The sequence below is a fragment of the Zonotrichia leucophrys genome, chromosome 1A (assembly GCF_028769735.1).
Source record: "Zonotrichia leucophrys gambelii isolate GWCS_2022_RI chromosome 1A, RI_Zleu_2.0, whole genome shotgun sequence".
NCBI classification, from domain to species: Eukaryota; Metazoa; Chordata; class Aves; order Passeriformes; family Passerellidae; genus Zonotrichia; species Zonotrichia leucophrys.
In genome coordinates, this window is record NC_088170.1 from 58,605,574 (window position 1) to 58,622,027 (window position 16,454).

The window sequence follows — 16,454 nt, forward strand, 5'->3', positions numbered from 1 at the left end:
AGTGCAGAAGGAAAACCAGGCATTGTATTATCAGATTACTACAGAATACTTGAATGTCAATATGAATGCAAGTTTTTAAGGGCTCAGATTTAGTATACAGAAAAATATTCCAATTCCATAGAGGGAGGAAGAGGAGTTCATGCTTAATGGTTTGGATTTGGGTATTTTCAAATAATCTATTATTATTGCTAAATATGATTTGGCAGAATTAAACACAGACAGGGAATCCACAGATGCCTGCTGTATCCTAAAGAAAAAGCACTTTTTTATCTGTCAATTAAAAGATTTGGGAAACAACAGACAGTTCTGCTAATCTTGGATCAAATAGGCATCTGAAGTTGAATTACAAGATTCTCAAATGCTAGTTTTGTAATGATTTTCAGGTAATTTTTTCCCTAAACCACTATTGTTCACTTTTCACCAGTCTTGGTAACTTTTGCATATACCTGATGTCACATGCTGAGTGTCTATAAAACAAGATTTGATTAAATGAACAGATCTGTACCACTGGATGTTATTAGCCTGTTAACATGTTTGATGCCCATAGATGTACAAAGATTCTTTTAATCTGAGCCTGCAAAGTTGCAGTCTTAGCTCATAGGCATTTCAGAACTATGCACCCTTCATAAGTAACATGGGGTATTTTTAATAATGTCTGAACTTTTGTCTTTACCAGCTATGGTTTCCATTTAAACCCAAGTATTATTAGTAGTATGCTTATACTTGGATTCCTTAAAGGAAACAGTGCCTCAGGAACACTTATCAAACCACAGGTTTCCAAAAATTAGCAAAGGACAATATATTTTTATCAAGAGGAGGATTTAATTTAAAAATTCACTTGATCTGTGAGACTGTAACTGAGATCCATCCACATCAGGTCTCTGCAACCACATTGCCTTTGTAAAAGGTCAGGTGAGGTCTGATGACAGAAGTTCAGGGTGGCCATGGGAGGTTTACACATGTAAGTCAGTGCTTAAACATCCCACATAATTTTTACTTTGGGTGCATTTTGGTGTCAAACACATCACTAACTACACTCCAATCCTGCTAAGGCCTTTGAGATGCATTTTGACTGAGCACAGAACTTGCAGTGCTTATCAGAAATACTACATTTGACTCTTCCTGGTTGTAATGGGAATCTTATTAGGACAAATCTCCTTGCAAAATTAGCACAACAATGCACAGAGCTACAAGAGAATTCCCTCTATAATAGATGAGACACAATTGATTTCTGGCACTCCACTTCCAGCCTCAGCCAGAAATACAAGATGAACAGGCTTGCTTTCTTCTGTGATTTCAACACGTCTGCTTCCTGTAGGAGCTGGAAGTAGGACATACCATAACAACTGTCAAAACATTTCAGAACCTCGAGCAAGGTGTGATTGGAGCCAGCCTCTAGAAGCAGAGAGGACTTGGGGAGCCATGTGAGTGGGCTGGGCCCTCTGCTCTCCACTGATCCAAGGACCAAATGTGACCTTACCAAAGGTGTAGCAGTGTGACTCTCACTCAAATCTCTTTTCTGGCTGGCCCAAAACGTTCACAGCCAGGCTGAAGGACACTCGAGAGACTCCCAGACACTGAGGGCCATCATCCCTTCCCGGCTGAAATCTTCTGGCAGCCTGTGGGTGCCTGCCCTCAGCCCACACACCATGGTGCCTGGCCCTGCCAGAGCTGAGTCCCTTTTACAGTGGGGATCAGTGAGCTGCTGGGAGAGGGGCACAGACAGGGCTCCAGCACTTGTGGAAAATGGTGGGATGGGAGCCAGATCACTGAGGCCAAGGAGCTCCAGCCAGGGCCAGGGTTAGGCTGGGAAGGACTGCTGGCCTTCCAGGGAGAGGCAGAGGAGAGGGGAGAAGGAGAGGGGACATGCCCCAAGACAGGAGGAATTGTTTAGAGAGGAAAAGAGGGCAGCTCCAAACAGCTCTGTGATGGAAGGGGCAGCTCACTGGTGGGAGGGGGAGAGGTGATTCAGGACTGGGAGAGACGTGTCCTCCACTGAGGGAGACATGAGAAAGGAGAGGAAAGTCTCCTAACTGCAAAGTAGGGGATAAAATCAAGGTACTGTATATTAAAAGACATGGTTGCCTCTGGTGAGGCAGCTGGGCCCAAGTGGGAGGGTGGTGAGAGATGAGCTGAGAGTGAAAAACAGGCCCCAAACTGGGGTTTCGGTGCAGGAGATGAAAACACACCATGCAGGGGTAGGGTAAAGTGACAGAAAAGTGGGAACAAAACTCAGAAAAGGGAAGCATTTGGGAGAAGGACGGACACAAACAGGACAAATATGGCATCTCTGTTGAGAAGGAACAAGAGAAAATTGGCTCCAATGCAATGAGGGAAAGGCAGGAAGCTGCTGTTGTGTGCTGCCAACACACGCAAACGTGGCTGGTGAATGGAAAGTTATAATATACATTATTCATCAGGGCAAACTTAATTTTTAATGAAAGAATATTTCTATGCCTACCTCACGAGAAATGTGTGAAGATCTTTGGGGACTCATGTTTTGTGGTCTTGGTTATTCACACAGGCATTGTGGGAGAGCAAAGCACAGGAAAGCAGCACGCTATTTGAAAGGAGACTTCATACTGAGGGAAGGAAACTTTCTCCACTCCCAAGAGGTTTTATATCTCAAAATCTAAAGAACTTTGCTCTGTCTTTCAAAAATGCAGGGAATTCCTACAAATTTCTTCCTTTCTGTCCCAAATGGTTAGTTAAGAGCCTTCCTCTAAAATCTGGATATGGCCTTTGAGAATATTATTGTTACTTTTATTTACCAAAAAATCTCTTTCAAATAAAAAAAAACAAATGACAAACAAAACTGATGAATATTTAGTAAGTATAATAAAAGGGATTTGCTGCACCAGTGCTAGATATGTTTAGTAATTTTAAGAAGCAGTACAGAGACATGCAGTGACGATGTTTTAAAACAATTTGTCTGTGATCTTTCCTGAGTGCCTGTCAATACAAGCAAACTGAATTTTAGCCTGCCAAGTACTCTTTGACCTGTCATTCATGTCTTTCAATTTCCAAAACATTTGCATTAGTCCTCACTCTCCTTCAGTGAATGCACTCCTTTGACCTCGTCCAACCCTGTTTCTTGCCACAAGAGCAGCTGATGAAGTGTTAGACCAGGGACTCTGGGTAGTGTGTTTTAAGAAGGGAGTTTGAGACCCATGTTTCATATAGGTTATGCTATAGCACTGAGAGAGGATGGTCAGGTGTTTGGTGGAAGTCAGGACACTGGGAGTATTTTCGAGAGAGAGAAAATCCTGGCAACTGACATGGGTCAGAAATGGAATTCTCAGAGACTCCTGGCTGAAACCTGAAACAGTTGCAGAAAAAAAAAAGAAATTGTTTTGCTTCTCTGAAGCAATTGGTAAATCCTCCTGTTCAGTGAGGATACATGCCTGCACTGCACAAAGGGTACCATGGCCAGCTTTGGTATCAGAAACACTCCAGCAACAGTAATAAAGTAAAGAAAACTTATCCTCTGGAAAAAGACACTACAGTAGTAGGTTAATGCCATTTAGGTGACAACCAACACATGAGAAAAAATTGTTTAGTCACTGGAGCAAAAGGAAGAGCAATTTTTTTCACAGTACTTGCATAACTCTTGTGTTTGAAATGTGCAGTAACTGTTGATTTCCATTGCTAGTTCATAGCCTTATTTTTGGTATAATTTCTTTTTAAACTTTCTAGAGTTCAATGTAGAAAGTTACCTAATTGTGCATTGTCTGCTCATAAACCTGTGTGGTTCACCTCTCTTTAGATTTCCCATTTCATCTGATTAGAGCTGCTGCAGTGTTTCAAGCATTGCTTTGTTTTATGTGAAGCAATTTGCAACCCTTTTTTGAGAAACATGTTTTTGTTGGGATACAAGAGTATCTCACTTTGAATTTCTTTTTCAGTTCTCCATTTTTTCTGTTTCTTTTTTAAGTGCTAGTTTCTTTGGCTGATATGGAACCAAAAGCATAATTCAGGCTTTTTTTCTTGTGTTATTTCAGAGGACATTAAAAATAGATTTTTCTGCTATAAATGTCTATTTAATACCGTTTTCCAGCTGAAGTCTGCTATGATGGTACTCACATAGTGTTTGAGACACCTTCTGAAATTACAAAGAGATCAGAAATAGTACAGGGACCACATTTTTGGCCAGAGTGGCTCTAGGGAGACTGGCTCATAGTGGCTTCTACACTTGGCTTGCTAACTCCTGAGTTGTTTTAATGGGCATCCTGTACACATCTTTTTGCAGAAACCTAGATATAGGACTTTTTTAAAAGTATCCAATTTATTTAATGAATTCAACTACTCTATCACACAGCATACTAGAATGTTACATTGTATTAAAAAAAAAGTTTCAGAATCAGTTTAAATGGAAAAATTCAGGACTACCCATTTGGTGGATTTTGTATACCTTGTCAACACAAACTTCTCTGCTAACCTGAGGTGTTGCTGTAGCATTAAAGAGAAACTTCATTTATCCACTGTGGAAAGAGAGATGGCAAACAGATGACTGCAAATATATAATCTAAAGGTTTAAAATTAGCATGAGTGTAAAAGTCCACCATAGAAATAGCTTGCACACAAGTCAACATACAAGCTAGTTTTGCACTTCTCAAAATGCTGAAGGATTAAAATTTCTGCACCCCTGTGACTGACAGCCAGCAGCTTTGCTGGTGCTTTTCTTATGCAAACTCCATTACTGACTATCTGTAAGAAAATCTTGTGATTCATTTACTGCTCCATTTCTACCAAAGTAGATACCTGGGTTCATAAAACTGTCTGCTATGTAAAGATTTCTGCAATATAAGACAAAACCACCATTGTGGTAAATCCATTGCACAACAGGATCCTGGGAAGTATTTATGAATCTCCTGCCAAACTGCTTAAATCATGACTTTGTTACAAGCATCAGGTGTTTATAATCTTGTTATGATATTGAGGCCTTATACAGCTGGCTTTTTACAATACTTTTGTAGTCAGTTTAAAGCCATCTGGTGCAGGTATTGCCAGGTATACATGATTTTGTTGTTGTTGTTGTTGTTGTTGTTGTGACTACACACGCACCCTCAGCACCCTCATGGTATTTTCTCAGTGTGTGACAGTACAATTGAAGTTAAATTGTGTCATTGTTTATTTGTACTTGGTGACTACTTATGATGTTCCTGAGAGCCACAAGTAAGAATTGCTGTTTCAGTTTGTCATGTCTTCAAATTCAGATCCTGAAAATTATATAAAAATGTCGGATTGGTCTCCAAATAAGCCAAATATTGATATGCAGCTTTGGATGTCTTCTAATGTCATAATTTTTACTGTGCTTTTATAAAGCCCAAGTCTTTAAACATAATTAGAGTAAGAAGGTATAGATATCACAGACATGATACAGATATCATATAATTTTTATCTTTTGGTTACTAGACAAAAAGCTTGCATTTGGAGATCATCTTATTAAAAGACCAATGATATACGGATTAAAAAGATTAGAGTTGAGGTTTGATCTGTATTTTGCCATTTATTAGTTAAAGGCCATAATTTGCTAGTTTTTAATACCATGTTATGATTGGATCACTCTAGTATTTAGAAGCTGCAAACAAAATCAAGGCTGTATTACCTTGGATTCTGAAAAATCACATAGAAAAAAGAAGCTTCTTCTTGGCAATTGAAATTAAAGAATCCTCAGGGACCAGGGAGGGAAAGAAGGACCTTTCCTGACTGACTTAATTATTTTTCTGTGGCAGAATGACTTGTTTAAGGTCATAGAAGAATTAAATTTCTGTATTGGTGAGCAGGTGGAAAAAAAAAACCAACAGAGGCTGTTTAATCTGCACTTTCATGTGCAGGTTTTTTTACTAATTTCCTAAGGAACAAAGTCTTCTGTGACCATGTTAGTGACTTTCCCTCACTTCTTTCCCTCTCCATCCATAAGCTCTGGCCCAACTGATTAATAAAAACAAATCTGAAAGAGGAATGAAAGTCTTAAATATGTTTGTCTTTCTATGAATTTTGTGGAAGCAGATGCCAGGAGAAGGGGAGAAGAAACCATCTGCATGGTCTGTCTACAGTAAAGCTGCAGCTCGAGCTCGCATTCACAAGACAGCACCACATATATTCCCTAAGAATGGGAAAACTCACAGGTAATCCTGTGTGATCTACTCTCTTCCTAGTTTGCTATAAGGCTCTGAAGCACAATCACAGCTGTCCATGCAACATACACTGGTTTATTTGACACCAATGTGGAGTAAAACAGGAGGCGTTCTTGGGGAGAAGTCCTGGTGCAGAAGTGAGGATGCTTTTCTGCAGCTTCAGGATTTGCACCCTACAAGACAAAGGAGACAAACTGAAGGCTGGCTCGCTCAGGGATGGTGTTATTTCTCGGTGCAGATCATAGAGGCAGCATAGATGTAATCAAAACAGAACTCACACTCTTTAAACAAAAGATGCTGATCACAGGAAAGCTGGGCATATGTGTAGTTGTGTCATTTAGGGACATGTTTCAGTGATGGAATTAGGGTTAATGGTAGGACTCAATCCTAAAGGTCTTTTCCAACATAAATGATCCTATGATTCTGATTGTGGAACCATTTGTTTAATGATAATGTGGGACTTGAATATAGGAGGAAGGAGAAATTCCTTGGGGAGAGCTTTGGAAACCTTTCTCTTAAACTGTAAGTCACTGGATTGTTTCTTTTTAGGAAGGAATTGGTACATCTTGAATCTTTGATTTTATGCTAATTTTCCTTCATATGGTCTGTTTCTGTTAAGAACCTAGACTGTCTGTAGTGTGTCATGGTAAGCAGCATGTAGATCAGTACCATGTGTTAAAGCTGGAAAGTTTCTTCTTTTTCTTTCTTGGTTTGAAGCAGCTTGTATTAAATACTTTACCCTCCCCCTTGTTTCTCAGTTGTATGATTAGGAGCTGCTCTACTACTTGTGCATCCTGTAGTAGTATTTAATATTAGTCGGACACTTGGCCCTGAAATCTAAGGTCGGTTTTCATCGATAGGGATTTCCTGGGCACTCACACGCCTTTCTTTTGCATCTTCTCTCCAGATCCACTTCTAGGGTAATCACACCACTGTTATGGTAAAAGCTGTGCAGTTTAACTTCTCTAATTATGAGACTATTTGGCCACTGTCAAGACATTTGTTCAATTATCTTGCAGTGAATTTGAACACAAGCGTCAAACATTTTTGACTATTAAGTTCATGTCATTTATCATTCCTTCTAAGGAATTCCATCTTGCTCTTCCTGACCGAAGTGGTTTTCAGTATAGTGGGCAGAGTTTTCAATCTCAGTATAACCAATTTATACTATTCTATAGTATATACCAGTACTATACTATACTATATACCAATTTATGTCTATTATTTTTTTCTTCCTCATTGATGTGGAAGGAATTATGTGTCCTTATAATTAAAAACATCAAACTTATTCACTACCAGCTGAATTTTGTTACACTAAGTAAAACTCTCCTCAAATGATAGAATCTTAAGTCTTCTGATCCTTCTCATAACCATGTCCACACTTTTTTTTTGGTAGAAAGATAAATTTAAATTGGTGGAATAGAACTGCACATATTATTCCTAAATATAGCTTGCCAGGGCTTTGTATTACATCACAACTACCCTTCCTGCTTCTGGAAATTCCCCATGTAGTTAATGAAAGATCACGCATCCTCTGTCTGCTTCATGACGGCTGCTAACAAGCCTGGTTTTATTTGAAGGGTATTTTGGTGAGCTTTCTGCTTCTTTGATAGTGTTACTGAAGTTTCTTGTAGCTAATGTTTACTTGACTGGAGGCACCCTGGCTAGGCCATAGAGAATGAAAGGTTTTAGGCTCACTTCTGGGCATTAGGGACAGGACTTGTATATTCCAGCTGCTTTTTGGAAGAGGTAGAGTGTGTTGACAGCGTACATAAGGCAAAGAGTGTCTGTCCTGTGCCCCAAATGTTTATCCATTTTAGCACCATAAAGAGCTTAGTCCTAATGAAGTTGTGGGAAATTTATTTAAATCCATTCTAGACTGCAGCACCATATAACTTCAGCAACTCCTATCCTGCCCCTCCACCACTCCAGCTTTTGAGCAGCCTGAAATGTTTTGGTGGGTTTTGTTTGTTTGGTTTTGTTTTGGTTTTTTTGTGGTTTGTTTGTTTCTTGGTTTGTTTTTTTTTTTTGAGTCCACATTGATTCCATGTTCTGCCTCAGTATTGCCTCACAATGGTTTGAACCAGAAAAAAGTGAACGAGTGTCTGGGAAAAGATGCAGGACAAGGATGGGATCACACAAAGCTCACATCACCACTGAGAGAGGCGTCTGTTGGACCATTGACTTCAGTCATATCACCCCTAACGGGGCTGGAGAGCTGCATGAAACCACTACGTGAGGGATATGTGAGGCTGCTTAAATAAAACCAAGTCCTTCATTGGGAGCCTATATATTTGGCTTAAGAGATATGAGCTGAAGCAACAGGCTTATGCTGAAACTCCTAATCCAGAGCAGGTATACTGAGTATAAAAATGTTCACGGTTATTTTCTATTCTTACCTCAATGGTGAAATAAGCAAAAATGACACTATCCTAAATTAAAAGCATTTACGTCCCATAGGTTATGTAGAGCGAGATGAAAACCTCGGTATTGTTTGAGAGAAGCCGGACCTGCGAGTTCAGAGCTGCTGTAGCGTAGCCTAGAACACCAAGACGAGAAAAATCCCATTTGCAAACAGACGGAGCCTACTACAGACCCGGCAGTATTTGGATAACAAAATGGCTGTGGCTATAGGTGATCCACAGGAGCGCAGCTGGAAGCAGGGGAGCGGGGGAGCCCCAGCCCCGCACTCCGGGTCCGGTCCGCGGCCGCGCTGGAGCGCGGAGGGGCCGTGCCGCAGCTACCGAGAGCCCGTCCCAGGCACTTACTGCGGGAGCGGCGAGACGCGGGGCGCGCAGCCCCGAGGCGCACACGGCCGGCGGCTGCGCCCTCCCGGCGGGGCTCCAGTGCCGCCGCTCCCGCTCCGCTCCGCCGGGCCGTGCCGAGCCGAGCCGAGCCGTGCCGGAGGGGCAGCGCGGGGGCTGCGCGGGTCCGGCGCCCCTCGGGGCGGGCGCGGGCCCGGTGCCGGCGGCGCGGGGCGCAGGCGCGGGGGACGCGGGCATGCGCGCTGTGCGGCGGGGAGCCCGATCTGATAGGGAGCAGGGGCTGACACTACCCCCGTGTGGGCGGCGGAACGTCCCGAGGATGACGTGCGGCGTTCTCGAATCCCGTGTCTCGCTCGCTCGCTCGCCGCCGCCGCCGCCGAAGGAAACGGGAAAAGCAACAAGGAGGCAGGAGCAGGCGCGGCGCCATGGCGGCCCTGGAGCGGCCCGTGCCCAGTCCCGAGGCGTTCCTGGGCCAGCCCTGGGCCGCCTGGGTGCGGGAGGCCGCCCCCCCGCACGCGCACGGCGCCGCCCCCCCGCACAGTAAGGGCAGGGACCGGCCGCGGTCCGGCTCCGCACGCCGCTCCCCCCGGAGCGGGGCCGGGGTCCGGCCGGGCCGCCCCCCCTCCGCTCCCCTCCCTCCCTCCTCCCGCCGGGGCCGGGAGGTGCCGCCCCCCCGGGCGCTCAGCTGACGCTCGGCCGAGCCCCCGTGCCATGTGTGCGGGAGGCGCACGCCGCGCCGCGCCTGCCGTGCCGCTGCCCCGCGGCGCTGGGCCGGCGCCGCGGTGGGGGAAGGGGGCGAGGGGGAGGATGCGCGGAGGGGCCGGAGGATGCCGCGGGCGGGGAGGGGGGGCCCAGGGTGCTGCCGCGGGGGGCCCGGCGGTTCCGCTCCCTGGCAGATGCTCCGACCATTGTGCTTTTGCTGTTGCAAATAGAAACACTGCTCACCTCCTCACCTCTCCTCCTCCCCTCGCCAAACAATAAATGCACACCTCAGGGCCCTCGGCGCTTCCTGACTCTGCTTCTCTTCTGCAGGTGTAGATCTGGAAGAGACTGGAAAGGAGGGTGGAAAAAGCAGGGAGGTTATGAGGCTTAATAAAGAAGGTAAGTGGATAGTGCTGGCACACCTCTCTACCTGTCTGTCTCTTGGTGCTTGTGAATGACTGTGGTTTGGCCTTGACAGGGTGGTCTGATAGCATATGGATTTCTCTGCCGTGAAGAACGTTTCAGGGTTGGATACAGGCAGATGACTGCCACTGTGTCAACTTCTTTTAAAGTAAGGGTATAACAGGTGTATACACGCAACTGACAGATGTGGTAAAAGATGAGACAATTTTGAGGCAAAAGACAGCTACACATCAGTGGCCATATTGGATTTTTTTGTGGACCCTGTCCCTTGGTGCAACATTCCAGTTGCTCATGTGAAGATAAGCATATAAACTTTAAACATGATATTATTATTATTGTTAGCAACTTAGTGGAGATGTTTTCCCATGCAGTGAGAAAGGGTTTGTTACCATCTTTGAGTTCTTTCACTTTAGCTCAAATCACATTTTGTTCTTCATTTGCACTGCTGAGTGTGACCTACAGTCAACTGAGCAGCCAGCATCAAATATTATATCAGGTTACACTAACGCATGTATATATGCAAAACCAAATAAAATTAGTCATTTGGGCCATAACTTCTTCTGGTGCCGTCAGTGTGAACAGGCAAACTCCAGGTTAATGCTATTTGCCAGTATGCCAGGCCTGTCACAGCTCTGTCTGCTGCGAGAGGAGAAACATTTTGTTTGTGATGTGTGTCATAAACATCATGTTGAGGTAACACCTAATGGAAGCAGTGAAATAGTTCAGGATGCTTTTTCAAGTGGCTTTGTTTTTGTTTCTGTTTCATTAAGAAAGTGCTTTGCGTACACAACCTCTCTGTCTTGGGAAATACTTCTTGGGAAGTCAGTCCATAATGAACAATCCCATCATAGTGAAACTTTGGTGTGACTTACCCATGCTGAGAGAAATCCCACTATTACCTGTAATGTCATAAAATATATTCTGAAATGATGTGAAGTTTCTCATTACATTACAGTTGTCATTCCACGTGCATTCGATTTTGAGCATCTTGGCAGCTCAAAGGAATCTTATGTTTTCTAAACAAGCTCTTGAAAAAAGAATGAATTAATGAGTAATGTAGATTTGTGTAATAAACTATAAAATTGCACAGAGTATGCATTAAAGTTGTTTAAAATACCATAAAACTTCCTTTTTAAAAGACCTTTACAGAGATGCCAAGTTTGATTGTGTTCCTGTCTTGATTCTTACGTGCCTGAACCTCTCTATTTTGTCAGCCCAAAGATAAGTTAGCAGCAGAACAGAGATTTTCATGAAGTTATTTATAGGTAAAAGGTTCAAGGCTCTGTACATATATCAGTAATGTTGATTCAAAAATAATTGAACAAAAATTTTGCTACTTCAGCTGTGCCTTCATAAGGAGCTTAATTTGTTGAGATAAAATGTTTTGTGCACAGAAGTCCTTGAACACAAATTCCTGTTAGAAGCAGGGGACATAAAGATTGAAGCATCTCTGCTCCTTAGTTACACATAATATGCAAATTGTTTCCTAGAAAGATTCAGTGTAAATTATCAGTTCTAGTCTTGTTTGGTTTTTGGGGGGTCAGAGACTCCATCAAAGGAATTCTATTTAAACTCACTAACCAGAAAAATTACTTCCAAACAAAGCGTAATGTCATTGCTGACATTATGATCATGACAGGTGTGAAGCACTTACTGGCTTTTATAGTACTTATGTCATAATACCGTGTAAAAAAACCAAAATTGACTGTTATATTTAGAAAATAAAAAGCCTTAGGGGTGTTATTGCTTTCAAGTAGTAACTTGTGTTAGATCACATAGAAAGAACTTCATGAAGTTTGAATAAATGAGTATGTATTGAAATATTTCTACTGTATTGACTTAGGCAGTCTGTTAATACAGGTGTCTTCACCACACCCATCTGTGTGTCTGAACACCCACTGTAAATCTTCCTTGGGTCCCACAGTCCTTATTGGTAAAGGTGGGGGAAGATTTTAAGAGTTAGATTGGTCTGCAAGAAACATTTCTCATGTATTTGCAGAAATGTGCTTGTGCTTTTACTCTGACCTTGCTCGTGTGTTGTGTGACATGTTGAATTTTTTTGCCTGCTTCGTTCATAGATGAGGGTTGTGGTTATGATAGTTCTGAAAACAAAACCCAACTCCTTTTTTTACAGTCCTATCAACTTGAGTAGACCTTTTTAATGGCATCTGTGGTGCCAGGAGATTGTAAGTGGTGTCTTAGAAAATCAAATGTTACTTGTAACCTACTTGTATCAAGTAACCAGGGGCAACAGATGGACAGGATTTTAAGTATCAAAAATTACTGTTCTGTTTGATAAAGATAGTGTAAAACCTGATCTCTCTGCACTTACTTATTATTTGTCTGCACTTCCTCATCTTTAGTTGATGTGACTAGGTTTATGCAGCCATCCCTTTGTAAGCAGTTTAGCAGGAAGGCTTTTCAGATGAGTGAGACTGTGTGCAGAGCATGGTGGGAGCTAAAGAGTGGGAATATGTTGGTTTTCAGACCACAACAAGGTGTTTCACTTTGGTTTTGTAGAAAAACAATGGTGTTAGGTGGTGAAAAGTGCTTCCACTTAGCTTGATCCCCGCTTTGCTGCCTCCTTTCTGGTTGTGTCCCGTGTGTGTTTAGGGTGGTGGGCTGCTCTTCTTCCTTGCCCTGGCCCAGGAGGGGATGTGGGAGGCAGCATTTCCTGGAGGTAGGGGTAGGAGCACTGCCAGGTGTCTGCCTGCCCAAGGGGTTGCTGCTTGCATCCCTGGGCAGAGAGCTCACAGTCTGACTGTGCTGTTCACTTCTGTAATGCAAGGGATGCACTGGGGCTGTGTGCCCCCTGTGCCCCATCTTGGGGGTGAAAGTACAGACACAGGAGTATTGCCCACTGCTTTCCTTTATTCTGCAGTGTAGATGTAGGCAGCACAGAGGGAGAGAAATTTCCTGAACGTTTGTTCAGTTTTCTAGACAGAATTGCTTTTTGCATGCTAACACTTACTCTGAGTTTTCCTATAGCAAATGCATTCTGTCCATGGTTGACTTTTACTGGCATGTGGATTTGTAGAGAGGGGATTACAAAGTTCCAAGTGTTCACAGAAAATGAGAAGTTTTTAATATAAATGTTTGTGCCAGAAAAGAAACCCCAAAACTTATCTGCTAATCTAATCAGGAAACAGAAACAGTATTGTGTAACTTATCTGACAAATCACTACCAAGCAACCAGCTTAGCTAAAAGAGGGGTTATCAGAATTAGAGCAGCATTTGGAATTTATGTTGAATTTTAAAAGGTTGAATGGCATATTTGAAGAATTGAAGATTTTCTTGCAGATAGCAGGCATAGTAAAAGAAGTATTTGAGAGTTTGTGTTCTGTAAAACATCACAGTTACTGTGTGCCTGAGGCAGGTACAGTGTTCTGTTATTATGAGCCATAACCTGTAGATGATTAGAGATTAATTTTGGAGGCTTGTGTTTTACTTTATACAATATCTGAAAAATAATAGAAGAATGGGATTTTTTTTGTTTCATGTACAGGACTTGTATTAATAATTGGTTTAGTAATGTGCAGGCATTGATTGCTATAACTGTTTGTAGATAAACACAGGCTGTAAAGGAGCAAAAGATATCCTTTGAATCTTTGTGAATTACAGCAGAGTTAAGTATGACCTGTGGCATTTAGGTCTGTGTCTGGGTACTTGGTGTCATAGTCAAGTTCACTTTCCCAGTTCAGTGGGTTTGTATTATTGAAGTTTCAATCTGATGATGTGTGTGTTTTGTCTTGGATAATCTTTTCACAAATCATAGTGATTCATTATTGTTTGGCATTAAGAATGTTATGTAAAAAAATTCTAATTGTCTTTCTGATTTTATGTTACACGATTTTTATTGTTCCACCTCAAACTTGACCATTTTACTTTATGATTGCACATGGAAACTGGAATTTTAAATCTATTGGATAATTGTTTACAGTATATTTTTTTCCTATTTTGACTTCCCCCCACAAATATATGGCAAAGTTTTTTGATAAATCATAAGAACAAAATTAAAGGGATACTAATTAGTCTTGCTTTCAGTATCTTTTTAATTTTTCAGAAAAACATTGTGATGATCTTATTGTTCTTCTTGGAAAAATAAGAAGTTAAGGAGGTTAGGTGGTGGTAAGGAACACTTCTATAGGGGGAAAAAGGATGTGACATACAATATTCTACTTTATGAAAAGCAAGAGGAAGAGAGCTAAAAATTATTATGGGGAGATTGTGAAAGAAGAGAAGACAAAACCAGCTGGTTAATGTAAGCATAGAGATTGGACTTAAATTTTATTTAATTATTTATTTTATTTATTTATTTAATTATTATTTATTTTTTGTTTATTAGTGGTTTGCCTGTGCTGCTATTTGTCTCGTTTATAAAAATACTAAACAAAAGAGAATAAAAACATTCTCATTTTACTTACTGCCTTCATCTTCCACCTTTTTGTGGTGGTAGGGAAAGTTAGAAAAGGCTGAGAGGGAAAGAAAATTACAACAAGGTTGTAAACACATACTCCCAAAGAAAGAAGTGAAGTTCTTGAATTTAGACCATCATAGTTGGTGATTTGGAGTTTGGTTTTGGTTTTGCAGTGGGAAAGGGGAGGATTGAATGTTGTATAATTTTCTTTCTCTTCTCTGTAAGCTAAAATACTCTTCCAGAGATGCTGATTCTTAAACAAATGTAATATTCTGTGGTGCTTGATGAATGAAAGAACTGAGAATTGGCAGGGCACAAAACTGTGGCCTGCCAATGGTAAGAAACTTTTTCTTACCATTCTTTATACTGGGAATAAGAACAGTAAGCAGAGATCCCCATGTGGTCTTTGTTTAGGGTGAGAAATGACAGTGGAATTGAATTCTGGTGTGCATTCTGATGTATAAGTGACTGATCAGTTCTATATATGATATCTGGCTCTGATATTTTTATTTTTTCTTATATGGACAGCTTCTGCAAGGGGGTGGCATGTCTCCTGGTTATGGCTGTCACCTCATTTAATGTGTTTCAAGGAATGATGACAGAGGAAGAATGAAACATTATGTATGATAGTGCCCAGAAAATTTAGTCAGAATTGTAGTTTATCTTCATAGTTACATAGTTATTTTCTGAAACCTGTCCTTTAGTTCTTCAACCCACACACTGGATAAAAGGAGTGGAGTAATGGTAAAGCTCTCTGATCAGACATTCTGTGTTTTGAGTCAAGATTTTGATGGTTTTGGATATGTATCTATAACTGTCGTACTGTAAATTACTTCATTAAAAAATCTGATTTTGCTAGTTGCACATATCTTGATAAAATTCATTATTTGTGCAACAGTTGTTCTGAAGAGGTTAGATCTCCTGTTGTTTAAGGTACCTTTTTTTGATTATGTGTGGGGAAACCATGTGTGATTCCCTGTCAACTGACAGCACTGTCACTAAGGATCTGTCTCTGACATCTCTTCTACTAGTTGTAATTTATAACCAGACTTGAGAAAGAGGGAAATTTATGTGTTTACTAGAGGGTACCCCAAGCCCTGCTGTCACTACAGAAAGTAAATGACTTTATGTATCTAATTTTGATTTAGATGTAAAAACACGTGTGTGTCTTCTTGTTGATCTGCTTCTGTGTGTAGTTAATAGTTTGTAATAGATGAAATATAGATTTCTGTGTGTTAAAAAGAGACTACACAAGAGCTGAACCATTTCCACTGTGAAAGGGAGTAATTTCTTTGAAATAGGCCTTTTTTCTAGTTAATTAAAAATAGGGACATTATCAGGTTCTGTTTTACCTTTGGGCAAAAAAAAATACTAGCCATTTAACCAAGGCTGAGGTGTATGAATGAGATGAAAGCAGTGGAAAATCCTATGGAAAACATTTCAAATTACATTTGAAGTTGTGAATCACAGGAGTCCTGTAGGCAGAAAGCATAGGTTTCTGATAGTCAAAGTGAAAGGTAGTCACTGCATGCATTACTAAGAAAGATCACCTTCAGTAAAAATAGTATTGTTGCTATGAGTGTTTCTTGAAGAGTTAACTCCAATATAAGTTTATCTGAATGCCATGACTATTCATTATTCAGAGTGATTTTGGAATAACTAGCAACTGGTTTGTATGGGCATGGATTAAATTACTGGATCTTTCTGTCTTCCAAGTTCAGCTTGGTGCAGAAGTTTAGCTTGTGTTTGCAAAAGCTGTTTGAGGAGTTAATGGTGCAGGATGCCAGGTGAAGCTAGTGTCTTGAAGTAATTAACATGCAAAAAAAAACCCTTGGCAAATGCTGTCGTGACATAGTAAGGGTGTTTGACAGAGGTCTATTAGCAAGTCTATAGCAAGAAATCTGATGGTTCTTTTGCTGGATGAGAAGGGTAGAAGCCATGAGAGTAAAAATGGCCCAGTTTTTTATCACAGTGCTATGCAGCTGACTAAGCTGACTCAAATTGAAC

The 16,454-nt window shown here is 41.3% G+C and overlaps 1 protein-coding gene and 1 long non-coding RNA gene across 4 annotated transcripts in view; one reads left to right on the forward strand and one right to left on the reverse strand.

Moving 5' to 3' along the window:
- Positions 1–5,818: 5,818 nt before the first annotated feature.
- LOC135442729 (uncharacterized) lies at positions 5,819–9,070 on the reverse strand. The gene is made up of 3 exons (XR_010438711.1): positions 8,909–9,070; positions 8,540–8,679; positions 5,819–6,313 (listed from the first exon to the last, which is right to left on the reverse strand). It is a non-coding gene; the product is annotated as an uncharacterized LOC135442729 (long non-coding RNA).
- Positions 6,070–16,454, forward strand: part of ATXN7L1 (ataxin 7 like 1) — a 115,178-nt gene continuing 104,793 nt past the window's right edge. For 2 of the 3 annotated variants that reach the window (XM_064702861.1, XM_064702860.1), the window contains exons 1-2: positions 9,190–9,445; positions 9,938–10,006. In XM_064702861.1, the coding sequence (XP_064558931.1) occupies positions 9,331–9,445; positions 9,938–10,006 (184 nt within the window). In that variant the 5' untranslated portion in view covers positions 9,190–9,330. Of the gene's footprint in view, positions 6,132–9,189; positions 9,446–9,937; positions 10,007–16,454 lie in introns of those variants that run through there. The other variant, XM_064702862.1, reaches the window with a different exon arrangement.